A 27,471-nucleotide genomic window follows, 5' to 3' on the forward strand; every position below is an offset into this window, starting at 1 on the left:
TGAGGTCACATGTGTCACCGGCTGGCACTGGGACTTCCTTTACTTTGCTTCTCCTCCATAGTCTGGTCCTGTCCTTTCTCACCGTTATTCTGTGCACCCACTCGCTGCCCTTCATCCAGACGAGAGCCTCCCCTCCAACCTTATCATCCCTTGATCCAGCCCGTTCCTCCCCAGGGACACTTCTGGGCCCCAGAGGTGGCGCCACCGATTGGCTGTCCCCAGAGATGCAGATGGCCCTGGTTGTCGGGCCCCAGGAGGCCTCGTGCCAAAGGAGCCGTCCCTCACGGGGGCTTCCCTTGGCTGTGAGGCCAAGGAACCAGGAGGCACAGGGAGCCTTGGCCAGTTGTATCCATATGAGTTCTAAGTGCAGCGCAGAAGACCAAAGAGGCTTCTGTGACATCTCAGAAAGCAGGCAGACTCTGGGAGCCAGCAGTGTCTGTACCCTGGTCCTGGCACCCATGTCATCTCAAATAGCAGTCACCACCCTGGTTTCCCTCACTGACCAGTGGAAAATACCTTGGGCTGCAAAGGTGTCCTAGGAGCACGAAGGAGACCCAGAGGCTGTCCCTCCAAAGCTGACCTGGGGGATGGAGCTCCAGAAAAGGATGCCTGTGAGAGGCAGGGAGTGGAGAGAGGGCCGCCAGCAAGCAGAGCACCATGGGGGCCACAGGGTGCCCTTAAAGCATGAGGGCATCTCTGGTCCTCCTTTCTAGACCATTCCTGCCCTGCCCCTGCCCTGCCCCCACCCATGGAACACGGCTCCTGACTTGTCCAGACCTCCAGTGTGTGGGTGCAGCACCCCAGACCTGTGTTCCTGGCCCTACAGCCAGTCCTGCTACTGGGCTCACAGCCCCCTTTCCACACCACCCCCCTTCCTGCTGGCACCCCCAGTTCCCCCACCCGCCACAGCCTGTTGAGGTCCTTCCTAGCCTTCAGAGTCCAACTTGCCTGTCCCCGCCTCCTCTGATTGCCCAGGTGGAGATGGTCACTCTGTGCCAACGCCCCCTGCGGGGAGACTCTGGGCTCGGTGTCTGCGCAAAACTGCATTTGCTGATGCCCGCCTCCTACCCAGTCCTCCCTCTGCTCTCCTCCGTACCTGCTGGATGGGATACAGGCAGCAGCGTCAGGGACAGGAGCAGTTGCCAGGCTGGGCTGAGGTGTGGAGGGGAGCCCTGGAAGGCTGCATAGTGGAAAGACCACAGGCTTGGAAGCTGGACCACCCACTTGCTTTGTGGCCTTAGGTTTCTGAAACTTCCTACGACTCGGCTGCATCGCCTAACAGCGATCATGCTTATCTCACTGGCTTGTGGTCATAATTGAATTAAAGGTCCTGTGGTCACTGAGCAAGGCAGTTAAAAGCACTCAACAACACATGATTTTCTTACAGTTTCTCCCAAGTCAGAGGAATTTTTCTCTGTTGGAAGGGGGCACGACAACCCAGGCTTCTGGAGCCTTTGGGCGAGGATGCCTTTGGGAATGGCCAGTGGTTTTTCTTTGCCAGCACATCCAGGGGAGGAAGGGGCAGTTCTCCTTCACTGCCTGGTAATGGCTTGTGTCCCTGAGGCCTCTTGGGACACACCTAAAGTAGTGTCAGGTCAGCCGAAAGACAGGGGCAGCTGTGAGGTCCCAAGAGCCAGACAGGGTTTCAATGCTAGCAAAGTCGGGCAGCTGTGTGTGCATCCACCAGCAGAGGGTAGGATCCCGGGCTGATGTTCAGATGGGTGGAGGCAGCAGGAGGGCACAGCCTACACAGAGAGGACACATGGATGATGACAGCAACAGCCTGGAGGGCAGGGGTGTGGTTGGGAGAAGAGAGTTTGGACTTGAGGCTGAGAATTGCCAGGGCAGGTCCCTGCTGCTGGCTTTTGGACCCTGGAGCTCAGAGCAGCACCTGCTGTGCGGAGAACTAGACCACAAAACATGCCTCCTCCAGGCAGGTTCCTCCCGCTCTTGCCCACTTCATCCTTTCCCTGCCCTGGATCACTCCGTCCTTTCCCTGCCATGGATGCGGTACAGAGCCTGGCCCCTGCGGACCACTCTCCTGGGGCCAGCAGGACAGTGTTTGTAGCTGGATGGGAAACCCCAGAAGGTGTACGCGCTGTAGCTTTTTTCCTGCAACATCCCCCTTCCTCCATCCCCCTCCCTCTGCCTGCCTGGCTTCATCCGAAGCACCTGACTCCCACTGCCCCTGAAGCTCTGGGGAGGCTGCCTCCCTCTCTCCGGCCTCACGCCCACCCCCAGGTCTCAGGATGAAGATGGAGGAACGTACCTGCAAGGGCAAGACACGCAGCATTTCCTACAGACATAGAGCTGCATGGCTCCACCATGTAAAAGGCCATTCTAGATGCCCTTCAGGCTGGGGGTCCTGCCCAGCGGCTCTCACCCTGCTTCATTTGCCAAGCAGCAGAGCTGGGACTAGAGAGGGAGTGGGGAGCTGTTCCTACCAGGTGGCCCCTTCTCCCTGACCCACCAACCCCACAAAGCCAGTGGAGGTCTCTCTCTGCAAAGATGGTGGGGCCTCTCCCCACCAGTTCCCTGCTTCTCTGGACCCCCCAGAACCAGAGCCAGGGCCACTTGGTTGGCAGGAGAGAACCTTCAGGCACACGGATGGCCCAGATTCTGACCTCCCTCTACTAAAACTGGACTAAACACTGCTCTCCTAATCTGCACCCCACCCCGCCTGGAACACATTCCTTGTTCTGGAGCCCAAATGGCCATCGAGCTATTCACCATCACCCCAACGGCGGCCTCCTAAAAGCCTGGTCCCACATGCTTTTTCTTCTCTCTTTACATTTTTTTTTTTTCTTTTTAAGGCTGCATCTCAGCATATGGAAGTTCCCAGCCTAGGGGCTGAATCAGAACAACAGCTGCCGGCCTACTTTACAGCCACAGCCACAACCATGCCAAATCCGAGCCACGCCAGATCCGAGCCGCATCTGCAACCTACACCACACTCACAGTAACGCCTGATCCTTAACGCACTGAGCAAGGCCAGGAACCAAAGCCGCATCCTCATGGAGACTACTCAGGTTCGTTGCCACTGAGCCACAACAGGAACTTTGACAGCTATGGTGTGGTTGCTGGGTTCACATCCACGGGATTGTGAACTCTGCAAAGGCAGGGACGTGGTCCGCCTTTTTCACTGTTCACTCCCAGCACCTCGCTCAGGGTCTGCAGCCCACCCGTTGCTCCCTAAATATTCCCGGAGTAAGGCAGTGCTGGCAGGTGGACAGGAGAAGTGATGCAGCATCCCCCGCACTGCTGCCTCTGCCATTCCAGGACACCTCCCCAGCCCGCGGCCAGCCAGGACCTCCCCAGAACCCACTGGGGGAAGAATAAGGGCCTGAAGCTCATAAGACTCGCAGCCACAAGCGGACATCTGAGAGGATGCATGCAGAGCACCCTCTGTGCTGGACCCGGAAGGCTAACTCCTTAAAGGGTGCTTCTTGGCTGTGCTCCGGGGCAGGGGTTGGGGGGGGCACAGGCTCCACCTTCTATAAGGGCAGATCAGTGATCCTTTGATTAAAAGGTATCCTACAATACAGGCTCCAAGGCAGAGGCACAGAGAGAAAGGCAGAGGCAGAGGAGAGAGAAAATCAGAGGGCCCGCCCAGCCTCCAGCTCCTTTAGGCCTTGTTGTCAGGGCAAACGGGCCACTCTCAGGGCCCCTTGGGAGGGAGCCAGAGCCTTCCGCCTCATGTTCCCGGGTCCCACAGCATCCTTTACCTGAAGCACTGAGGGGGGAGAGGGGGGAGCCCAACCCTCCCCTGCCCACTCCAGCTGTCACTCTGCTGTCTGGCAGAAAGACGAGGCTTCATGACAGCTGTGGGCAACTTTCCCCACCCGCCTCCCGCCCCTGCCTGCCCTCTTCCCCTCTCCCCTGTCAGCGCTCGCTCCTCCCAATCGGCTCCCCCAGCTGCCTGCCCCCCTCCCTCCCTCCCTCTCTTCCATGCTTCCTTCCTCCCTCCCTCCTTCCCTTCCTTCCTTTTATCCAATTCCCACAGCTACTAAACCTGTTTGACCTCCTAAGATTTCTAACAACAACGTGAGCTCTTAAGTGCCCATCCAGTTCAAGATCATTCACAGACTGAGCCATGTGAGTGAGTGAGTGAGTGAGTGAGTGTGTGTGTGTGTGTGTGTGTGTGTGTGTGTGAGACTATGGGGTGGGTATCTGAGCTGAGAGGTCCTTGGGGGTTCCGGCCTCCCTGGGGGGTTCGATGGCTTCCCCTGGAGAGGGTCACTGGGGGACGGATCCCTGCCCCTACCCTGAGCTAGATGAGGACGCTGTTTGCTCACCTGGTGGAGTCGGGTGTTCTGGGGACAGGAGCCGCTTCCGGGACTTAGCGCTACCTTCAGGTTCAGGGAGAAGATCAAAGTCCATAATTAAGTGTTCAGGGCATGTTAAGTGCTCCAAAGTTTGGTGCTAAAAATATTGTATTTAGCATGCAAATTATGCCCTGCCAGTTCCCCAGAGCCTGAGCCCGTGGGTGCCAGCACCTTGTTTGTTATCACTGCTGTTATTCTCAAGGCGGTAAGAATATTCCGCCTTCACCAGGTTGATTTCTATTTCACTTTCAGAAAGCCAGATTTCTGTTGTTGGGTCAGTGCCAAGTCATGGCCTGGGAAGGCTTGGAGCTGCGACGGCTCCAGAGGCCCAGCCACATCACCCAGGGCCTCCCGCCTGCCCTGGAGGAAGGGGGTCCTGATGCCAGACAGGCCAAGGCACAGGGGGCACAGACACAGGCACAGCCACACCTTGAAGGCCACCTTTTCCATGGAGACCTCTCGGCACTGGTGGGGAGCAGGGCTGAGGACAGGGCCCGCAGAGGCACCGGGACCTGGAGAGGAGGAAGAGGGAACTGGGGACAGCCTGGCTTCCCTCTGCGAGATCCCTGCTGCTCTGGCCATTCGGGGAGCCCTGGGTACACCGTGGCTATGCACACTCTCCCCTGCCATCGTGGCTGGCGGCTGAAGGTCACGGCCACCCAACAGCAGTGCTGAGAGCGCTCTGGTCCATCGAGAGGAGACGCCGATGGGATGAAGGGAGAAACACACAGGCCCTGGTGGAGCATCTCGTCTCCTCCTGTCCCCAAATCCTGGCCCCTCTGATGGGGGTCAGGGCCGCCTTCGCCGGAGGCTCAGGTCCCCAGCACAGACACGGAACTCTGGCCACAACCCACGCAGAGGATGGAGGTGACGCCACACCCTCTGCCTGGGGGGCCTTGGACGTGACTCTTGTCAAAGTTTTATTAGGTTGGAGCATGTGTAGTGATGTTACAGAGTTCGGGGCGGGGGGGGCTCCCCCTGAGTGCAGCTCCCCCTCCTCCCGCAGGCAGGGCCAGGCCAGACCCAACAGTATTCAGCGGCCACTCAGCCACGGGCTCCTCTAAGGCGGAGGCGGTGGAAGGGAAAGGGGACAGGAGAGCGAAGAGGCAAAAGGAAGAGGCAAGGCTAGTGGCTTGTGGCGGAGGGTGGCAGGGGCAGCCCCTCTCAGGACCTCGGGCCCCCCAACCCGGGCCCCAGCGTGTCAGGAGCCTGCCTTCCTCTCGGTTGGCCCAGCAGTTGCTACGAGAAGGATGCCCTGTCCACCAGGGGCAGCAGAGGGGGCCTGGGGTGGGGCTCCTCTCCCCACAGACCCTCCTGGACTCTTGGGGTCGGGGCCTCTCTGCTCAGGGGTATGGGGTGGGGTCCGGGCCCCCTGCTGTGGATGGAAGTACAACTCCTGTCAGGCTCAGGTGCGGGGGGTTGGGGGATGCATGGTAAAGATTTTGGGGCTTGGGCTTCCCTGGGGTCCACCCGGACCTGGTATTTACATGGGTCTCCCAGGCCGGAAGTGGCTCGGTGCCTTGGCAAGAGCTCTGGCTTTCCTGGGTGGGCCTTGGGGGGCGTGAACTGTCCAACCCTCCCTACACCTGCTCCAGCACAGGCCGGTGACACTGGCCTCTGGGCCCTGACACTGTCCCCACAACCCCAGAGCCCCAGAGCAAGGTCAGAGAAGGGGGGCTGCGTCTTTGGTGCCAAGGAAAGGGGGCCTGAAAGTGGAAGGGGCTCTGTGAGCTACCCCCAAGCCAGGGCTCCGGCCCAAGGCCTGGCGCCATGGCTGGCTCTCCAGCTCTGCCCCGGCAGCGCCAGGGTGTGGGCCAGTGAGGGTCGTGGAGCCGAGCTAACACTGCAGGGTCTGTGGGCGAAGAGAAGGCCAAGTCGACCCAGCGCCCCCCTACCCCCGTCAGAGGCTCCCCGGGCCCGGGGCGGGGCCACGGGGCAGGGAGGTGGGACGCAGGCTGCTGAGCAGGTGGGCAGCAGGGTCAGCAGTGTAGGATCTTCAGGAAGGCCTTGCGGAACTCGATGTTGAAGGTGGTGTAGATGATGGGGTTCACGGCGCTGTTGACGTAGCCCAGCCACGTGAAGGCGCTGTACAGGACGGGCGGGATGTTGCAGTCACAGTGTATGTTCAGGATGTGGGTGATGAAGAAGGGCAGCCAGCAGATGATGAACACGCCTGGGGGAGAGGGCGGGTCAGGCTGGCCTGGGGCGGCGGAGGGGCTGCGAGGGGAGGCCCCCCCCAAGCAGGCGGTCACCTGGATCACCAGCTGCAGGCCCCCCCCAGGTACGGGGGCTGCAAAAGCGTCGCCTGGGGAGCCTAGAGCCGGTTTGCTGGACCAGCCTCTGACCCCCCGTTGGCGATGCAGTCCCTGCACCCCCCTCAGTCTCATTCTCCGTGTCTGTCCAGTGAGTGTCTCTAACGATACTCACCTCATGGGGAAAGATAATGGGCTTGAAAACAAATCCAAATGGTTAATATCCTGACACAGGTCAGCCAGTAGAAATGGAAGTATCTACTGTACTTTCCAATCACCTTTTTTTTTTTTTTGTCTTTTTAGGGCCGCATCCGTGGCATATGGAAGTTCCCAGTCTAGGGGTCAAATCAGAGCTGCAGCTGCCAGCCTACACCACAGCCACAGCAACACTAGATCTGAGCTGCATCTGCAACCTACACCACTACAGCACATCTCACAGCAACACTGGATCCTTAACCCACTAATTCAGGCCAGGGATTAAACCCTCATCCTCATGGATAGCAGTCAGGTTCGTTACCACTGAGCCACAACGGAAACTCTGATTTTTTTTTTTTTTTTCCTTTGGCTTCATATGGAAGTTCTGGGGCAAGGGATTGAATCAAAGCTGCAGCTGTGGCAATTCTGGATCCTTTAACCCACTGCTCTGGGCTGGGGATAGAATCCGTGCCTCCACAGTGACCCGAGCCACTGCAGCTGGGTTCTTAACACAGGGCACCACAGAGGGTACTCCCCTGACCATCTTTGAGAAGACCTTCCACAGAAGCTGGGTGGGAAGGGTTTGTTTCGTTCATGCTGTGGGAAAGGCGCAGTCTGGGCCAGAGGGAGAGCCAGACCCCCATCCCGCTTAGTCCTGGCATCCCCATGAGGTAGACAGAAGAGATTCAGCTCAGTTCTGTGAAATACACAAGGTCCCCCGGCTCTTAAGTGGCCAAGCCGAGATCAGAAACTCCAGTCTGTCAAGGTCCCCGGATAGCCGGGCTCTTGCTATGTCTCCCCCCAACTTTCCCAGCCCTCAGAGACACCCTTTGCTAATCCCTGCCTGGGGACACGTACAGTCACGAGTCCGACCTCCTACCCATCACTCTGCCTAAGTCGGGACACTCCATGTGGAGGCGCCACGTGCACAGAATGCCACAGGCACACAGGAGTCCCCGAGTGCCAGGCCCGAGATCCAGCAGCCATGGTTAGGGAAGAGCAGGGCTGTAGAGCAGAGACCCCTAAGGACGGGAGCAGAAGGTCTGATTCAAGCCCCACTCTGCCACCCCCAGACACTTAATCACTGGTAGGTCCCCTAAGCTTCTATAAACCTGAATAGTGACACCTGTCCTTCTTATGTCACAGGACTACTGAGAGGTCAAAGGGGGTGGTGGACAGATGGGTGTCACGACTACTCTGGGTGCTCCCAGGAAGGCAGAGGGACACCTGCCCCTCCAGTCCCCACCGGCCTTACCAGGCCAGCCCTTATCTAGTTTTCTAAGAGACTTTTATTTGAAAGCCTGGCCTCACTCGCCCTCATTTAGCTCTGGGTCCCCTTTTTATTGTTCACAGCTCTGGTCCCACAGAGTCTTGGTCAAGGTGAATGAATTTCCTGATTCCTCAACAATAGTGAGATTAACAAAAACCGTGACAACACTTGTGTGTACTGTTTTGTAGTGTGTCAAGTGCTTTCACCACCATTTGGCAACCAAACAACCCTGAGAAATAACCAGCTCTACTGATGGGGAGAAGAGAGAGAGAAATGACTGGCTCAGGGTCACGAAGTTCTGGAGGTCATTATGATGGAGTGGTCAAGTTTAAATCAAGTTTAAACCATGCATCCTCCTTGGTCAAGTTACACAAGCACTCCAAACCTCAGTGTCCCCATCTGTAGAATGAGCATAATTACACAATCTTCCTAATCGGGTATGTCGATGGGCTTGGCCTGTGCCTGGAAAGTGCCAGGCCCATGGTTTAAGGAGCAATGGCAGGTAATGACAGCACTGGATGGGTCCTCTCCTCAGCCAGGGCTGGCCAGAGATGGGCAGTGGCCAGCGGCCGGGGCCCACTCACCGAGAACAATGGCGAGCATCTGGGTGGCTTTCTTCTCCTTCTGCTGGGAGAGCTTCCTGCGGCTCATGGTCTTGAGGGAGGTCCGGGTTTTGCCATTGGGCATGGACTGGATCTCAAAGATCTTGGCAATCTTGGGGTGATCTTTGGCGTGTCCATTCTTCTCTGGTCTGGCAGGGCTGTCAGGTGTGCTGTGGAGGGCGTGGTGGGACGGGTCGGGCAGAGTCAGCTGGTGGTGGCTGGGCGGGATGGGGCTGTACCGGGTCCTCTCGGGTGGACTGGTGCTGGAGAGCATCTCCATCTCCAGTTCCTGGGCTCGGCGGGCAGCCTCCTGCAAAGAGGCAGAGAGCCCCAGGTAGAGCCAGGCAAGTTCTCGGCCAGCAGCCGCCCGGCCTCACCCGGCCCCACCCAGCTCTTCCCCATCCCCCTCCAGAGACTCCTGCAAACACCCCAGGGTCACTGCTACAGGGGCAAGCGGGGAGGGGGGGTGAGCACCGGGAAGCAGGGACTGTCTGGGTACAGGACCCAGGGCCCACAGCAGTGCCAGCCTGCTGGGTCACCCCGGCCCCCTTGGCAGAGCCACCCTCAGGCAGCCTCAGTAACCCCACAACCATTCTGTGGGGGCTTCGATGCCAGGCACTTCACTTTTATTAGCTGAGCAGCCCATATTGAATGCCAGCTAGGTGCCAGGCACCAAGCTGGCTGCTGGGAGTAAGTTCCTGACGTTCAGTGCCTGCCTCCAGGAGCTCCTGCTCTAACTGCCTAGAGGGCACCCCTGTTCTTCCTGCCAGGCTGAAATGGGGGCTGCCAGGCTGACCCGAGGCACCTGGCCAGCACGCACAGGTGAGCAGGTGATGCAGAACTCCAGGGCCCCCACACCTTCCCTGCTGGGCTGATCGGCAGGGCCCTGGCCTCAGGCCCACAGGCCTCCCAGGTCCTTCCTCAGGCTTCCTTGTTCAGGCCATGGTGGTCTCAGCTTCTGAAAGGCAGCCTCACCGTATGCCCAGGCGCCCGGACCCCCAGTCCCTGTTTTGGCCCCTCTCTCAAACAGGTCCTTGGAGTCCCGCCCTGGCAGGTGAACAGTGAATATTCAGGTGAAGGGCACGGGCCCTGATTCCTGAAGACCCCTGATGTGGCCTTGGTGTGCGGTTCTCTGTGGGTTCCTGGCCCATCCTCTGCTCACCTGGAGGATGAGACGCCTGCTGCTCAGCCTTGGGGCTACTGTTACTGGCCAAAGCCTGGAGTCTGCTGTGATTCTGCACCTCTGGGCTCTACTTCCAGGCTGCACTTTACTGTGAGCCCCACAGCTGCTCCCTCCTCCCTCAGAGCCCAGCTTCCAATCCCAGAACCTGCCTGTCTATAAGGCAGCGTAGGCAAGTGGAAAGAACACGAGCACGGATTGCAGAGAGTCACTTCTATCTGGGCTCAGCTATCCTCTCACTCACTGTTTAGCCCTGGGTGAGTTTCCTAATCCCTCTGAGCCTCTGTTTCCTCTTCTGGCAACTGAAGATCAATAAGATCAATAAGATTTACCTCTTGGGGTCACTGTGAGGATGTGATGAGGTAATGAGAAGATGGTAGGTGTCAATTAATAGTCATAGCCATCATTATGATTTTTATTGTTATTATGGCCAAGTCCTTGCCCCCAGCCATTTCTTTGTGCCGGGGTAGCTCTCTGTGCCTAGCAGAATTGTGCCTTGCTCCACACCTGCTTAGGAGTGTGCATGGTGAGCCTGATCTCAGCTGAGGGAAAGGGGGGGATCCCAGGAGGTGCTTATGCCCTGACCAGCTGTGACGTCTCAGAATCACCCGGGTTTCCCTGGAAGAGAAAGCCAGGCTCTTGGTCCCTAACCTGCACTTACCACTCTCCGCCTGTTCACTGGGAAACTCCCATTAGACTTCATGATAACGGTGCAGAGTTTCATGTCCTCGGGGTGCGTGCAGTTGCCCTGTGGAGTGATCCAGCACATGGGTCATGACAGGGACGTGGGTGGGGAGGGAAACCAAATGTGGGGTGGCCAGGATGGGCACAGGAGCTAAGAGAAGGGACGAGATTAGGAGGGTGGGGGCCTGAGGAGGCAATTAAGGCAAGGGTGAAGATCGGTACTCTGATGAGAACCTGGGGGCAGGACAAAGGACAACAGAGGCCTGGCTTTTATGTGGAACATGCTAATGCTCTGGCACCCTGCTAGGCACATGCAATCCCTCTCACACCAAATCCTCAAGACCACCCTGCGGGATTAGTATTTTGATTCATGTTTAACAGATGAGGAAACTGAGGCTCAGAGAAGTTAAGCAACTTGCCCAAGGTCACACAGCAAAAAAAGTGACAGAGCCAGGATTTAAACCTGATGTGTCCAAGCCTAAAGCTCTTGTTCCTTCTGTACCCACACACCGCCTTCTTCGGGCAGGGCTGAGTCGAGGGGAGAAGGCATAAGACACAAGTATAGAGATGGGAGGAAGGCAGAGGAAGGACGGAAGAGAGAGCAGGTAAGGAAGAAAGAGGTGTGAACAGAAGAGGACAGGGCATGGGGGATAACGGAGACAGGATAGAGGCGTCAAAGGGACAGAAAGGGAGATAGAAGAGGCAGGTGAGGAAAGGAGAAGGAAGGAAAGCGATGGAGAGGAGCCAAGAGGGCGCCGAGTGCTTTTGTGTTCAAAGACCTCCATGCAAAGACCTCTCCTCCCAGATCTTTGCCCCCCTCCCCACCTCCTGCTCCTGGACATTCAAGCCCCCTGCTGAGGTCCAAGCCTTGAAAATCTACCCACACCCAGCTCTTCGGAACTCCTCTGGTCTGGACCCTCAGGACCCTACTGAGCATAGAGAACCCCCAGGTGACAGTTAGGAGGGGACAGGGCGGGGTTGGGGGGGGGGCGTGGATCTTGGGACCTTGAGTGGGGCCTTCAGGTTGGCCCTGAAAGCCCGGCTGCTGCGCTTGGTGTTGACCCGCTTGCGCCGCCTGCGGAGGACGATGTAGATCTTGATGTAGACCAGCAGGGTGACGATGAAGGGCACGTAGAAGGAGACGATGGAGGAGTAGACCACGAACGCGGGGTTGGCGATGATGCACTCGTTCTGGTCTGCGGGGAGGAGAGCCCCCGGGGGGTGGGGGAGGGTTGTCAGCCCCTTTCTGGCCGCCGAGGAGCAATGTTAGAGAATATGACTAGACTCCTAAGGTGGCCTGGAAATGGTAGATGTAAGTAAATGCGCAGCATAAATCAGAGTATTAAAAACAACTGTACCAGCTATAATGGAAAAAATAAAAATCACTATTAAAAAAAAAAAAAAACCAATGGTGAGCAGAAAGCTGTGGTGGCTGCTTCCAAGTGTTTCCAGTAACACACCCTTGGTACTTCACCGTAAGTTTTGTCATCTATGAGTACATAAGGGGAGCCACAGTTTTCGGAAAAAAATGGCAGAAGAAAATTATTTAAAAAGAGCAAACCATTGTTGTAGCCTTTCCTGTGTATTGGGAGGAGGAGGTCTGACACGCTTCAATTTTAGGGATAAGATGACTTGGTCCTGTTTGCTGGATTCCCCTATGTTCCAATGTCTTTCCAAATTCCTTTCCAGATCTAGTAGATGTCTACCCCTTTCCCAGGACCTTCCCAGATTAATCCAAGCATATTTAGCCCTATTCCTGTTTCTTGGAATTCCCAGGACACTTAGATTTTAAACCACATGCTTTCAAGGCTTCCTTGTGTCCCATCCAGTAATGACCTCCAGAGGCACATCTGGGTCATCACTCCTCCCTGATGAGGGTAAGCTCCACCCCCACGCAGGGGGCTCTATGCCTCCTGTCTGAGCTGCCCCTGACTGCCTCCCAAAGGGCGGGCCACAGTGGCCTAGCCTCCTGCTTGTCTCTGCCTGCCTACTCAAATGACTCAGGCCTGGCCTGGGTTTGGCCAGTCCTGGGGCTGTAGCCTCATTATACAAACACCATTGCAAGGGTGATGGAGGCCCAGCCTCCCCCGTGTGTGCATACACACATAAGTACACACATATTTTGCAAGGCTGTCTGGTCTGCTTCACATTAATAAGCAAGGTTGAAAATAACCAGGCATCCTCCTGGATCATTATCCCCACGCCTCACCCATTTCCACTGTGTTCCAGGACATTGTTCCTCTCTGACCTTACCAAGCACAACCGAGTACAGTACCAAGCACAGTCAGGCTTGGCTAGAAGACCCAGCCTGGCCTCAGTCCAGAGTGGCAAACAAGCCCCAGCTGGGCCTCCACCAGTGTCCACACCAGGATTCAGCTCCTTTAGGGTCCTGCACAGGAGCCGGGGCCAGCTGGGCCCCAGGCAGACGGAGGTAGGACTCACCTGTGTTGTTGAGTCCAAAAAGCAGCGGGCAGGAGATGGTGAAAGATAGGACCCAGACGATGGCGATCATGACGGTGACTCGGCGCTTGGAGCTGTAGCGTGTGTTGTAGAGCATGGGCATGGCCACAGCTGTGTACCTGCAAGGGCACAGGGTGGGCACCCTGAATCTGGGGTGTGGACCCAGGGACCCCTCACTCCACAACATGCACACAACGGAGATGCTCCGCTTTGGGGGGATGGACAGTTGGTCCACCTCCTGCCTGCTCTCCATCAGCCCTCTCTCCTGTCCCCGACTCGGACGGGGAGGACCACTGGTAATGCTCAATCATGTGCTTAATGACTGACCAGCTACCATTCAATCTTGGACCGTATCTACTACTCCAGACTCCCTGCTCAGATTTCAGGCTTTTTGAGGGACCATGGCCCAGGTCCTTGCACCTTTGAAACTGTACACTGCACTGCACCTGTGTTGGGCCCATGGAGGGTGGAAGTGTTTGTGGGTAGATTGGTAGCCAGGGCCCTCAGAGAAAAGGTTAGGTCTCATTCAGAAGAAAATAATGTCAATGGGAATTATTTATGATGGCCCACATGGCTCTCCCCAGCCTTTCTCAGACATTAGTTCCATGCATCTTCCAAGAATCCTGCAAGAAGAGTGGGGCCAGGATCTCTGGGAGTCCCCGTAGCCTGTGCGTGCAAATTAGCAAAAGGCTCCAAGGATACAGATAAGCAAGGTAAGCACAACCTGGGCCCCGGTGGCCATGGGCCCTGTGCTGGACGTAAAACACAAAACCAGAAGCTAGAGCTGCATGTGCACAAGTGGCATCATTTTTGGTTTCTAGACAATGAAACTAGGGTTCTGAGACCTTTCATAATCCACCTTGGTCACATAAGAGGTGACAGAGTTAGGGCTTCAGTCATGTGCTTTATTCTTTTTTTCTTTTCTTTTTTTTTTTTTTTTGCTTTTTTAGGGCCACACCCACAGCATATGGAAGTTCCCAGGCTAGGGGTTGAATCAGAGCTATAGCTGCTGGCCTACACTACAGCTACCGCAATGCCAGATCCGAGCCTCATCTGTGACTTACACCACAGGGATCAAACCCGTATACTCACGGCTATTTGTTGGATTCATTTCCACTGCACCACAGTGGGAACTCCACATGCTTTCTTCTGTATACTAGTCCCTGTCTAGGTGTTTTTGGTAGCATTCCTGCCCATAAACAGCCTCTGGGGGCAAGGGGGCGGTCTGTCCTCTGCAAGTCAGACACACATGAACCCCTCCCCCTCCGCCCCGATATGCACACATGCATACATGTACGCACAAACACGTGGACTTGCAAGCACAGCCAGCCTCGGAGCATCATGGACAGAGCCTGATCCTGAGGAGCGGTGGGGCAGCCTAAGAGTCAAATGGTCTGGGTCCCCTCTCCCGCCCTGGGCTCACCTGTCGATGCTGATGGCACACAGGTTCAGGATGCTTGCTGTGCACATCATGACGTCCAGAGTGACAAAGATGTCACAGTGAATCCTGCTGAATTTCCACTCGCCCACCACCTGGGGACAAAGCAACATAATGGGTGGACAGCAGAGATTAGGCACTGTGTCTCGGTCTCCTGAGGCAGATCGGCCCCCAGGCTCGCAGGGGGTCTTGTGGGGCGCCCGCTGGGGAAGAAGAGGGCCAGCAGTTGGGGGTTGTGCCTGGAGTGACTGAGGCTCTTGCCCTAGTCCCCTCCCCTTCCAGACACAGAAGGCCACTTTGTACCAAGAAGTTTGCTGGAAGAAACATGACCACTTACACGAGTGCCTCAGCTTGGAACATTCATCTGTAAAACCCTGGTGTGAACAGCTTGTGATTCTCATGTTACCAGTGAGGAAACTGAGCCACAGGAAAATGCAGTGACTTTCAGCTCGGCTTCTGGCCCTGCCCTGGCCCAGGTTTGGGCAGAAGCACCCCCTCAGTGCCCAGCAAGGTGCGTGGCACAGAGTCAGGGCCCGGGAAGACTTTGTTAAGAACAACGGTGAAGACAGTGACTCTGAAACAGTGAAGACATTTCTGCTTCTTCTTACATCTGAAGAATGAAAGGACAGCCTGGAAGAGCTTCAGGAAGAGCTGAACGGGCTGGGGAAGGTGTGTAATGATATATACGTGCAGTGTAAAGAAGGAGTCCAGCTCCTGACAGGAGTGTTTTTCACCTCTCCCTCGCCCACCCCTCCACCCAAAACACACTCATACTCCCCATGCACACACCCACCCCTCCCGTTTACACACACGAGCATGCACGCACACAGCAGGCTGGCCCTGCGGCTGTGGTTTGGAACAGACCCCATCTCTGAGGACAGAGTCAGGATGAGGAGATGCGACTTGGGCTACAACCTATTGGAGAGAAGAGGAGCAGGAAAGCTCCATCCTGTGACCAGAGCAGAGCAGTCCCCGCTCTGCGGGGCACAGCGGGGCAGCGGGGCTAATTATAACGTTCATTCTCGGTGCTTCCCTCTTTGCTGCTCTCAGGCATAAAACCAACTGTTGGCATTTAAATGCAGAGATGGGCATCGCACGGAGGAAACAGCAGCTTTTCCTAGAAGATGAGAAGCCTCTCATGCAGCACTGTCTTCTCTGCAGCTCACATAGAGCGTGGGTTTCCAAGCTCTGGCCAGGCGGGCAGGCAGGAGCTGGATGTCCAGGGGGCACAGAGGTTGAGGGGGGGAGAAGGGGCTTCCCTGGCATCAACGGAGTCTACCTTTAGGGCACCACCTGCTCTGTGCCACACCTTGATGCCCTCCTGGGACTGCAATGTCCCAGCTGTTTTCATGCCCCTGGGGATCTAGGTCTGAGCTACCGGGCGATCTTCTCCATCCTCCCTGCCTTCCTTCTTTCTTCCATACACTTATTGGGCAACGTACTGTGTCCGGCTCTGTCCTAGACTCTGGGCACAGTGGTGACAATCCTGACACAGTCTTTAGAGAGCTCTCAATCCCACCCCCCACAAAGCCTTCTGGAATGGAGCTCAGAAGAAGGAGGTCTTCCTCTGAGGTCCCAGGAGCAACTGCTCTGGAATGCAGTTGGGGGCCGTTGAATCAAAGGCGCAAGAAAGTATGCTGGTGGCCAGCACTGATAAGAGCATCGACTGTGGCACGTGCTTTACCTCACTTATTGTTTGTAAAGCTCGTGCAAGAGAGGGTGGCTTATGCCCCTCACGGGGTGGGGGGATGAAGCTCAGAGGGTGCACTCAGCTGACATGCAGCAGGGCTGGAGTTTGCAGCAAGTTCTCGGGGCTGGACATCCTCTGATGTCTCCCGCGCTGCCTTGGAAGGGACCGTGTAGCTTGTCGAAAGAGGAGATGCTTATGTGAAACACACAGAGGGACAGGAGCAACTGTAACTGCAGGAGAGACGAACTTGGGGTCGGGGAGGAAAAAGGACTTGCCCAAGATCACCTGGTGATTTAGTAGCAGAGGGAGGACCAGCCCCCAGGTTTGCTGGTCGCCCCCCTGCCCCCCGACAGTGCTGTTTCCTCCACACCTTTGGACACCCTTCATCAGCATTCTCGCTCACCTGAGACTGAGACCTGCGGGACAGGCCTCCAGCTGGCTCGGCTAAACCCTGACATTAACTAGCACACACGAAGCGTTTACTGTGGGTCTCGCACACACGGTTCTAAACGCTTCACACTCATTTCTGTCTTTTTTTTTTTTTTTTTTTTTTTGCCATTTCTTGGGCCGCTCCTGCGGCATATGGAGGTTCCCAGGCTAGGGGTCTAATCGGAGCTGTAGCCGCTGGCCTACACCACAGCCACAGCAACGCCACATCCAAGCCGAGTCTGCAACCTACACCACAGCTCATGGCAATGCCGGATCCTTAACCCACTGAGCAAGGCCAGGGATCGAACTGACAACCTCATGGTTCCTAGTCGGATTCGTTAACCACTGCGCCATGACAGGAACTCCTTCACACTCATTTCTATGGAATGTGACAGCAGACCTCGGAGGACACCGCTCCCCAAAACCTCAAGCCAGGTACCTCCCACCCCCCCATGAGTCCCCTACTCCAGGGCTTTGCACACTTTTTCTCTGCCTGGAGTACAAGCGCCTTGCTCCCTCTCCTGGATAATTCCAGTGCCTTGGACTCCAGCCCCAAGGGTGGGCAGGATGCAGATGTGCTCCTACACGTTGACTGAGTAAATAACTGCGAGCTTAGTGGGCTCACTTTCTCAATCACATCTGCTCCTCTGGAAAGTGGACCCCGGAAACCCTCCGCTCAGAGCGCTCTGAGGCTGAAATGGTCCAGGCAGAGAGGTGGGCCCTGGCTCTCTTCTCTCACCATCCCCAGATAGAAAATGGTAGAGTCAGGAATTGAAGCCAGTCCTCTCACTCCAAAACCAATGTGCTTTCCACATGCTGAGCAGGATCAATGATGCACAGCCGGTCCACCTAGCCGGGTGCCAACGTGGCAGGCTATCAGAGGCATCTAACATCACTAGAAATGGAGCAGGATGGAAAATTCTGGACAACAAGGGTGTCTCTTAGAGAGGGTACAGTGTATAGTTGAGAGGATGCTTTAACAGGAGGTTGGGATGGAGTGGGACTCCGCTTGGGACAGTATCTAGGGACAATAAGTAGCGGAGACCATGTTGAGGGCGGGGCCCACTGTCCAGCTCTCATTTTGATGGGAGAGTTTGAGCACTGCCTGCCGAGATGCTCTTCTCCACCCTCTCCTGAAACTCTGAGCTTCACCTTTAAATGATATGAATGGGTATGTTTAACCCATCAGCGTGAAGGACCTCCAGGTTCCCGGAGTCCTCTTGTGCAGATTTTGCCCTCCCTTAGAGCATCTGGGAAGCCCCAGAACCTGTGCCCAGAGCCCTGGGCAGAGCATGCCTCTCCCTGGCACTCTCTTTGCCTGGGCACAGGACGGGGCCTTCAATGTGCAGCGGCAAGGCTATCTCCTGCCATCTTCATCTTCGTTGTCATGGCTACTTTCACACAATGCTTGCTCTGTGCCTACTGCCATGCTAAGTGCTTTTCATATCTCAGCTCACGTGATTCTCAAACAATACTATGACGTAAGCATCGTGATCCTCTCCGTGTCACAGAGAGGTTGTTGGCTTGGCCGCTGTCATTTCCCCCAGATGGGCTGAGGCCTGGGAACCTCCTTTGTGAGGGAGCAGGAGGGGAATGGGCCCAAGAATCAATTCCCTGGGGATCGGCCATCAAACAGCACACAGGATGAACAGAGTCTAGGGGTCCCTACAAACATGTGGTCATGGAGGAACTGGACCCCTGGCTGGCAGTACCTGCATGTTTTTAGGTTGTATTATATCTGTTGTTTGGTTCTTGTTGGTTCTCTCTTAAAATTCTGGTCATCTTGAAAGTTCCAGCCTGGCTGGGCTAAAGGAAACCAAGGGAGTGATGGCCCAGAGCTCCCTGTGGGCCAGCGTGGTAGTGACAACAGGTGGCCCAGGAGTCTCTGGGGACGTGGAGACAGGGAAACCACCCCTCCTGCCATCTCTGCGTCTTCTCCCAGAGGCTTCTTCTCCACTCAAACTACGAACGTTCCATGTTCTCTTTGAAAGGTGGCAGCCCTTTCCTCCTAGGCAGGGGCTTCCCTCCATGGCACAGGTACACCCCCTCTTGTTCAAGGCAGGGAGGTAATGGCGCAGAGATCTCAGTGACCCTGGCGTTGGCTCTTCTCAGAATGCCCGGTCAGCCTCCTCTGCACCCAGACTCCCAGGACCCCGGGCAGCGAAAAGGACAGGATCCAGCCTGTGCCCAACCCAGTCCCCCAGACCCTCCCTCCTCTGCCTGCCAGCTCAGCAAACTGTCCTCCTGCACATGAATCCCCAGTTCAGGGTTCCTCCCTTTGCCACGTGATCTGGGTGAAGACGGGCAAGTTCTCAAAGCTTCTGCTTTCTCTTCCTTAAAGTGAGAAGATTGGTATCGACTCAGGATCACTCAGTGTATTTGCTGAGTGTGTGTCTGTGACGCACCTGTGGCCCCCCCTCGGGGGCTGCCTACTCACTATTCTGGGCACAGAGCTGGGCTCTGTTCTCGGCCAAGCAATGGGTCACCATGGGGTCCCCCCTGAGGAAAGGGGGGCAGAGCAGGGTTCACAGCAGCCTGTGGTGAACAGCAGCCAGAGGTCCCAGACCCAGGCTAGGACACACAGTGGGGAGGAGAGCCTGGGGCGGCAGGCCCTGTTTGGAAGTGGGGAGAGGGGTGAAAATGTCAGGCCTGGGAGCCCGAGGCTCTCCCTTTCTTGGGGATCCTCATCTATGACCCCCCTTTTCAACATGACCTCATGAACCAATGCTGGGGCCTGAGTTCCAGCCACTGCGGGAGGCTGGAGAAGTCACCCAACTCCCTGACGCTCTGGCTCCCCATCATAAGCTGCCGCGAGGATGCAGTGGGAGGATGCTGTGGGTCACGGACAAACCAGGCCCGGCACTCAGGAGGCACCCCGTACCCGGTAGCTGGGATCTACCCATTTTATAAGACCCAGCCCAAGGTGCCAAAGAGACTGCCGGAGAAGGCGCACTCTCAGTAGGAACCACTGAGGAGCCCAGACCCTCCTGGGGAGGGCGGCCGAGCAGGCGGGGGCCCAGACCTACCTCCAGGTAGACCACCCAGGGCATGACGAGCGTGGCCACCAGGAGGTCGGCCACGGCGAGGCTGACGATCAGGTAGTTGGTGGTGGTCTGCAGCGCCTTCTCGCGGGACACGGCCATGCACACCAGCACGTTGCCGAAGACGATGATGAAGATGAGCAGGGTGAGCAGCATGGCATAGTAGTTGTAGTGGGGCCTGTCGGCCTTCCCTTCGGACCCGTTGAAGGGCCGGCTCCAGTTCCGGCTCTCCAGATCGTCATCGTACCAGGACAGGTTCAGTGGATCCATTGGGGCAGCGGGGCCACGGGGTGGCCAGGCTCTGGGCAGGAGACACGGACACAGGAAGTGAGCAGGAGGACCTTGCAAAGCATGCTGCCTGGCACAGAGGGCTCCGGGGCTAAGACCCACCCCTGCTGGTAAAAGAGAATTTGCCAGCCTCAGGATTTGAACTTTTGCATCCCAAAAATTGTCTTGGAGTTCCTGTGGTGGCGTAGAAGAAATGAATCTGACTAGGAACGATGAGGTTGCGGGTTCGATCCCTGGCCTCACTCAGTGGGTTAAGGATCCGGCGTTGCTGTGAGCTGTGGTGTAGGTCACAGATGTGGCCCGGATCTGGCATTGCTCTGGCTGTGGTGTAGGCCTGCAGCTACAGCTCCCACTTGACCCCTAGCCTGGGAACCTCCACATGTGTGACCCTAAAAAACAAAAGCAAACAAAAAAAGACGAAAAAAAAAATCTTAAAACGTTGGAGCCAGCAACACCTTTCTGCTAATAAGTTCTTTCAGGTAAAACAAATGAGAAAGCACAAATTTTTTTTAAGTATAATTAAATAAATGAACTTGAAAAGAGCTGATCATTCATTCATCCATTTACTCAACAGATAACTTCTTAAGCACAACCCAGGCCCTACACACTTAAGACAAAGTAGTCAGGAGTTTCAACTTCTAGTGGTGAGAATAGAAATACGTAATCATTCATTCTTGATTCTGTAAATATTTATCGAACATTGTTCTGTATAATGCTAGAAACGTAGGCAGGAACAAAATAGATGCAGTTCTCCAGCTCACATTCTAAAAGAAACAATAGCCAATTAACCAAGCAATTAAGTCTAGGAGTCTTAGGCTCTCGGAAATCAAATGGGGAGAGAGACACACACCCTAAGTGTAGGGATTCAAAGGCTTTCCTGCGGAAGCGATGTTCAACAGACACCTGAAAGATGCATAGGAATTTGTCAGGTAAAGACTGGGGAGCCAGGGGAAGGGTCCAGCCAAGGGAAGCAGATGTGGACACGACAGAGCTGGAGAGTGGATGCCACGTCGGAGGGCTGGCAGGAGATTCCGGATAGCTGGAGCACGGAGGGCTTGACAAGATTTGAACTGGAGGCTGCAACAGGCTCCGTCATGGAGTTTAGACTTGACCTTAAGGGAAGCAGGAGCCACGTGAGCAGATTTGCCTTTCAGCGAGAAGAGTCCAACCGCTGTATAGAGAATGAAAGCGTGGTGCTAAGTGGGGTGGCAGGCCCCCAGCCGGGAGGCTGTAGGAACCCAAGAAGAGCTGATGAGGTTCTGCATTTGTGCACTGAGAGCCCTGACGAATGGGCAGCTCATCTCGGGGGGGAAAAGACTTCCTGAAGGAGGCATCACTGGAGATCAAGTAGAAGGAGGAGGTAGCCAGGCAACCGTGTTGGGAGAGATATTCCAGCAGAGCACACAGCACAGTCCCAAACAGCAAATAATTCTATGTGGCTAAAAATGTAGGGCATGATGGTGAAGCTGGGGAAAATTAAACTGGAGGACCATTCGTGGGCCAGATCAGGTCTTATAAGCTCAGAGCCGCTGGGTACAGAGGAATGAGAACACCATTGGGTTGGTGTTTTGGAAAGGTTGCTGGCTGTGCAGTGCAGAGGGGATGTTACAGGGGTGTGAAGTCATGGATACAATTCAGGTAAGAGGTGGGGGTTGTCTGAATGAAGGCGTGGGAATAAGCGTGGAGAGCAGGGTTGGGAGTCAGCAGCTAACATGAAAGTCAATTTCATGGAATCTGGCCATTGGGTAGATGCAGGGTGCGAGTGGGGCTGGAGGCAAGCAGGGAGAAAAGGAGATGAGGATGACTCCAGATTTCTGCACTGGGCTCTGAGAGGCTTGGCGATGTTGCTCACTAAAAAAAAAAGCAGAGGGGCTCAGAGGCAGGCTTGAGAGGCAGCGGGCATTGATGAGCTTGACAGCCTGTGTTTTGGTTGTGATTGAAACATAATGCACATATAACATGGTTGGCTCTCCTGCTAACAAAAGTGTTCCTATTTCACACAGCGGAACGAAACGATCAGTATTTCAAGCATTCCACACAAAGCCCCACGACTTCTGGGTGCTTTGTTACCCAAATGGCAATTTATGCCATTTGGCTTGAAGGTGGTACCATGTCCAGATCAGAGAGGAGGGCGCACCAGCTACAACAGGTCAGAGGGGGCCCCTGGAGAAGGTCTGCCCACCTCCACACCTTCATCCCTCTGACGCACCTGCTCTGCCAGCTCTCAGAAGATGGATGATGTCCAAGCCAGCACCACCACTCTGGAGCCCCTCAGAGAAAGAAAATGCCTAATGTCACCCATGCAACAAGGCTACCAGCTCCAAGGGTGTGAAGCACTGGGTCATATTGACCCTTCACTCTGCCAAGCCCACTGGTGCCTCTTTGCAAGTGGAACACACAGCAGGAGACCTGTATGAATGTATTGATGAGGCAACAGGGGCTGCTCCTGCCATTCATTTACTCAATCAGCATCTATTGAGCTTGCTGGGCAAGAAGCACTGCCAGGAGCCTGGAGACCTGGAGGCACACTCCCTTCCCCCACCATCCTGATGGCCCCTCTCTGCCCCTCCTCCCACATCTTTAGCTCCTCTCTGGAAAGGGCTCGAGGCATTTAATGAGGACTCGCAGCTCCTGTCTCCCTCACCCCACCCACTCCCCATGTCCAACCAGACCTCTGTTTCTGCAGCACGATCCGATCCTATGATAGTAACTTCATCTACTTGAAAGGATCTGATAGTTTGCCAAGTTTAACATATATATGCTATCTCATTTATCTTCAATAACCTTTACGGCTTGTGGTTCTTATCGCCACTCAACACATCAGAAAAGTTTTCTAGAAAACTTCTTTTCCCTTGCCCCTACCGGCCAGTCCCTACACGTCTTTCAAAGCAAGACTTGCTCAGAGCCCTTCTGCCCTAGAATCCATCCCAAGTCCTCCTGGCTGGGCCATCTCCCTCCTTCCTTGCACGGATTTGTTTCCGGTTCTGTTCCAGAACATTCTCCCTCTGTACATCTCTTTTGTTCATGGGGGTGTAGTTATCTCAAGGTTTACACTGTGTCTTGCCCATGTCTCATCTTCTTTATGGGCTAAACTCTCTTGTTTTTCTCTTCCAGCTCCTAATGCTGTGATTTGCAGATAGTAAGTGTTTAGTAGCTGTTTGCAGAACTGAATCAAAATCTCTGTGAGTCCAACTGGGAAAAACCCCCTACCACACACACACACACACACACACACACACACACACACTAACTGCTAACAGAGCCCATCAGATGAACAAGTGACAGATGAGGGATGCAGCCCAAGAATATCATGCGTGTTACATGTTGGTCAGAAAGCAGACCAAGGAGAATTCGGCATGTGGGGGATCCACTGGAGGGCGCTCTGGGGATTAGGACTTGCAGGGCAGTGAAGGAAGCAGGACAGGGCAGCAGAGAGGTTGAACTGCTTCACAGTCACAGCAGAGGCCTCAGGTGACACCCCCTGCGAGCCTTGCAGAGTTGCTTGAATTAACACAACAGAGTCAAAACTTTGTTCCTCAGACTTGTGGTTACCAAGGGGGAGGGGGAGGGAGTGGGATGGATGGGGAGTGTGGGGTTGGTAGATGCAAACTATTACATTTAGAATGGATAAGCAAAGAGGTCCTGCTGTACAGCACAGGGAGCTATATCCAGTCTCTTGGGATAGAACATGATGGAATATTGTATGAGAAAAACAATGTGTGTGTGTGTGTGTGTGTGTGTGTGTGTGTATGACTGGGTCACTTTGCTACACAGCAGAAATTGACAAAACATTGTACATCAACTACACTTTAAAAAACAAACAAACAAAACCTTCATTCCTGGAGTTCCTGCCATAGCTCAGTAGTAACGAACCTGACTATTATTCATGAGGATTCAGGTTCAATCCCTGGTCCCACTCAGTGGGTTAAGGATCTGGTGTTGCCATGTGCTGTGGTATAGGTCACAGATGCATCTCAGATGTGGCGTGGCTGTGGCTGTGGCGTAGGCCGGCAATTGCAACTCTGATTGGACCCTTGGCCTGGGAACTTCCATATGCCCGTGGGTGCAGCCCTAAAAAAACAAACGAACAAAATCTTCATTTCCTCCTTTGAGATGCCCCAGGCAAAGGGCATGACCTTGAGAGAGGCATCTCTCCTCAGCAGTGGGACCATCACTGAGAGGGTGGACCCAGATGCAAACAGTTGCCAGCACTCCCAGTCACGGAAGGCTTCCTGGAGAGGGGAGAACTTCAGCGGAGACTTACATTACTTACATTACAGGTACAATGTCAATGGCAATTGCAAGCACTGCCGGGCGGGGGGCGCGGGGAGGGGTTGGGGTGAGTACACAGTCCTCTGTGGCGCTGGTTACTCTGCAGAGCAAGTCTCACCCAAGGCTGCAAAGGCCTCATTGCATTTAATTTTCTAATGGAGCATTTATTCTCAATTGCTCTTGTTGCTTTTTGCTGATACAAATGTAATATAATTACACTATAGAAAAAAGTGGGAAAATACGGAACATGCCTAAATGCCTGTAGAGCCTATTAACCAGCGGCCAGAGTGAGCCCCAGCCCCTCCTGGGTCCTCAGCAAGCTTCCTAATTGGGGCTGACGTGTCTCACCCATGGGGCTGCCTGGCTAACTGTCAGAGAGCATCAGGCCAAGGGGGGGTCCTAGTGTCAGCAAATCCACCCCCACTGATGGGGTGGCACGGGGGAGACAAGTATAACATAGGGGGCCGAAAACCAGGACACCTGGTGCAACCCCAGCCCTAGCCTTACCAGTGCTTCCTTACTTACAGGGTCTTGACCTGATTATTTGGCTTTCCTGAGCCTCAGTTTTCCCATCTGCAAAATAGGGAAAGCAATTACTATCATGAGGATTAAGTAAGATGATGCTTATGCAGCTGGCACAGGTAAACCCTCATGGAAAAACCAAGTCTTTAAAAAAAAAAAAGGAAAAATAATTCAAAGAACCAAGCCATCAGAAAACAAGCCTAAGGCTCTGAGAAGTGAGGTGACAGGAGCTGTCCGAATACAGCCTGTCAGGGTCTGTGGTCCTGCTGGACTCCTCCTGTGACACCCTTTTGCCTCCTGTGGCTTGTTCTTGGAAAGGAGGGGTCTAAACCAGGGGAGAAGGAGTCCCGAGATGCAGCAATCGACCCCCTGGGGAGTGGGGAGGGATGAAGGAAAGAAGAGGTAACGTGTAGCCCTGAGCCACGGGTGCAGAAGGATGCAGCAACTCAGGATGGGGTGGCAGCCCTCCCAGCCCACCTGCTATAGAAGAGACTAAGAGCATTCGCTATATCTCGTAGACTCTAAGACAGGATTAAATGTAAGATGCACCATTTCCTACCACTAGGAAAGAAAAAAAATGCCATCAAACTCTGATACAGCTTTAAGATGGGGTGCATTCTGATTTCAGAGACATTAAAATGTTGGAGAGGCTGTTCACCTTAAAATGTATAAAATATAGTAACCTCCTGGCATTTCTCAGGAGGCCTGAGCAAACCTGCTGGTCCCCAGGGTCCCCAGGGTCCCCCTGCTCCAGCCCCAGCCCCCTCCTTCCTTTTTTCCTTCTGCCCAGGGCTCCAGGGGGCATCGGTCAGAAGAAAGCACAAAGGCTCTGGTCTTTCTCACTCCAGGGGCACCTGGAGGACCCCCTCAGATACCCGCCCTGCAAGATTCTCCCTCCGTGTCAGAGCCTGGGCCGGCTTGGGGAGGTGAGAGCTCCAGGTAAGTCTGGCTGGGTCCTAGGTCCCAAGAGGCCAGGTGAGTTCAAAGCCTCCTTGAGGGTTCGTATCAGTGGGAAATGCCACACAACAGCTGGCACCCTGAATTTGCCAGGAGGGTCCAAATTTCTTGCTCTTTCTAAAAAAGGAGATTAATGAACTGTATAACCCAAGGAGAGCTATTCTTACAGTCATAAGACTTCAGATAAATAACATAGCACATTATTAAAAAAAATGTCTTTTGTCAGAACAAGCCTTTTGATTTGGGGTTATGAAAATATGATCAACTTGCTCACCCACCTCCACATGCCACCTCCATCTTCCTCCCAGGTGGTTTCTGCCTCGTGCATAAAAGTCCCAAATCACAGTCCCCAATCAATGAGCACTTAGTGAGCTCCACGTCCATGCATGGTCACTGCCTTTTCTTAGCTCTTGGGGCTTAGCTCCTTGGTCCCATCTCCCGGGAGAGGGGTGGACGATCTGAGCCTGCTGCTACAGACTGAACTGTGCCCTACCAAACTCATAGCTGCCCTAACCCTCGCCGCGATGGTCCTTGGAGATGAGGCCTTGGGTCATGAGAGGGTCATGAGGGTAGGGTCCTCAGGAAGGGTGGGGTGACTGACCTTCTAAGAAGACACCAGAGGGCTTGACCTTTCTCTCTCCCTGCCACGCGAGCACGCAGTGAGGAGGCAGCCATCTGCAAGCCAGGAAGGGAGCTCTCACCAGATCCTGACTGGCCACCCTCTGGGACTCTTGGGCGCTAAAGCCTTTCTGTGTCTCCCATTTATTTTTAGGAAATGGGCCTCATTCAGCTGCCACGACTTCCCCTGAACTCCGAGGGGCAGATTCAGGCAGTTGCTGATCAGGGAAGGGAAGGGATACAGAGACAATGAGAGGAGTAGTCAAGGAACAATAGTCCAGCCTTGGGGCAGGATCCTGGTTCCCGCTCGCTAGAGGGAGACACACAGGGATGGAGGCATCTTAGGCACCTAAGAGGAAAGCGATATTCCTTATGCTTCTTTTAGAAATGGACATTTTAAAACTGAACTGCTTAGAGTCCTTCCTTGTCCTTCTCCCTGGCTTAATTGCACCCCAAACACAATCACCCATAAGCTAAAGATGAGGCACCCCGAGCACAACTGCCTGTGGGTTGAAGAGTGTGAGCATATGATGTTTTTCAGGAGCTTTCCCAATTTGTTCCAATCTCGATTGATCAACATGCCCTTTTCGCAAGTACTATTATTCTAGGCAATGACCCAGAAGACCACCACCAGGATCAGGCCGCGATCTCCTGACGCCAGCCTTGATGGCTAAGATTCCCCCTAAGAAAGAAGACTATTTGCCCTCAACCCTGATGCTTATCAAGATTCCTGTTTTCCTCTTTTTTACTATAAAACTCCCCACAATTCTTCCCAAAGGAGGGCACAGTCTGTAAGGCTTTAGTCTGCTGTGGGCTCCTTTGCCTGGCAAAGCAATAAGCTGTCTTTTTCTCCTTCCCCCAGAACTCTGTCTCCGTGTTTTAATTCTGAACCAGTGGGCAGAGGCTGAGTTTTGGCAACATTAGCCTCCCGATCTCGGATTCCCAGCCTCCAGAACTATGAGAAAACAAATTTAAGCCACCCCGTCTAGGGTGTTTTATTAAGGCGGCCCGAGCTGACAAAGACACCTGCAGAAGCCAGGCCGCACTCACAGAGTGGCTACCCCTCCCCCAGAGGACCATCCCCCTTCCCTGGGTGGCAAAGCGGGGCTGCTGCCCACCGTAGCCTCCCTGGCGAGGCTCACAGATGAGGGTCCAAAGCATGTTCTGGGGCCACCTAGGTTCTTCTTTCTCAGCTGCCCTGGTGTGGGGGCGGGGGGTGGAAAGAGCCAGGAGTCCAGGGAAAGTCTA

At 54.7% G+C, this 27,471-nt stretch overlaps 1 protein-coding gene across 1 annotated transcript in view; it reads right to left on the reverse strand.

Moving 5' to 3' along the window:
- Positions 1-5,228: 5,228 nt before the first annotated feature.
- DRD2 (dopamine receptor D2) overlaps positions 5,229-27,471 on the reverse strand; it is a 66,495-nt gene continuing 44,252 nt past the window's right edge. The window contains exons 2-8 of the mRNA XM_047753854.1: positions 19,552-19,867; positions 14,392-14,501; positions 12,951-13,087; positions 11,514-11,704; positions 10,486-10,572; positions 8,627-8,954; positions 5,229-6,498 (exon numbers count right to left, since the gene is read on the reverse strand). Of these exons, the coding sequence (XP_047609810.1) occupies positions 6,305-6,498; positions 8,627-8,954; positions 10,486-10,572; positions 11,514-11,704; positions 12,951-13,087; positions 14,392-14,501; positions 19,552-19,836 (1,332 nt within the window). The 5' untranslated portion in view covers positions 19,837-19,867 and the 3' untranslated portion in view covers positions 5,229-6,304. The remainder of the gene's footprint in view (positions 6,499-8,626; positions 8,955-10,485; positions 10,573-11,513; positions 11,705-12,950; positions 13,088-14,391; positions 14,502-19,551; positions 19,868-27,471) is intronic.

This window comes from Phacochoerus africanus, chromosome 11 (genome assembly GCF_016906955.1).
Source record: "Phacochoerus africanus isolate WHEZ1 chromosome 11, ROS_Pafr_v1, whole genome shotgun sequence".
Classification (NCBI taxonomy): Eukaryota; Metazoa; Chordata; class Mammalia; order Artiodactyla; family Suidae; genus Phacochoerus; species Phacochoerus africanus.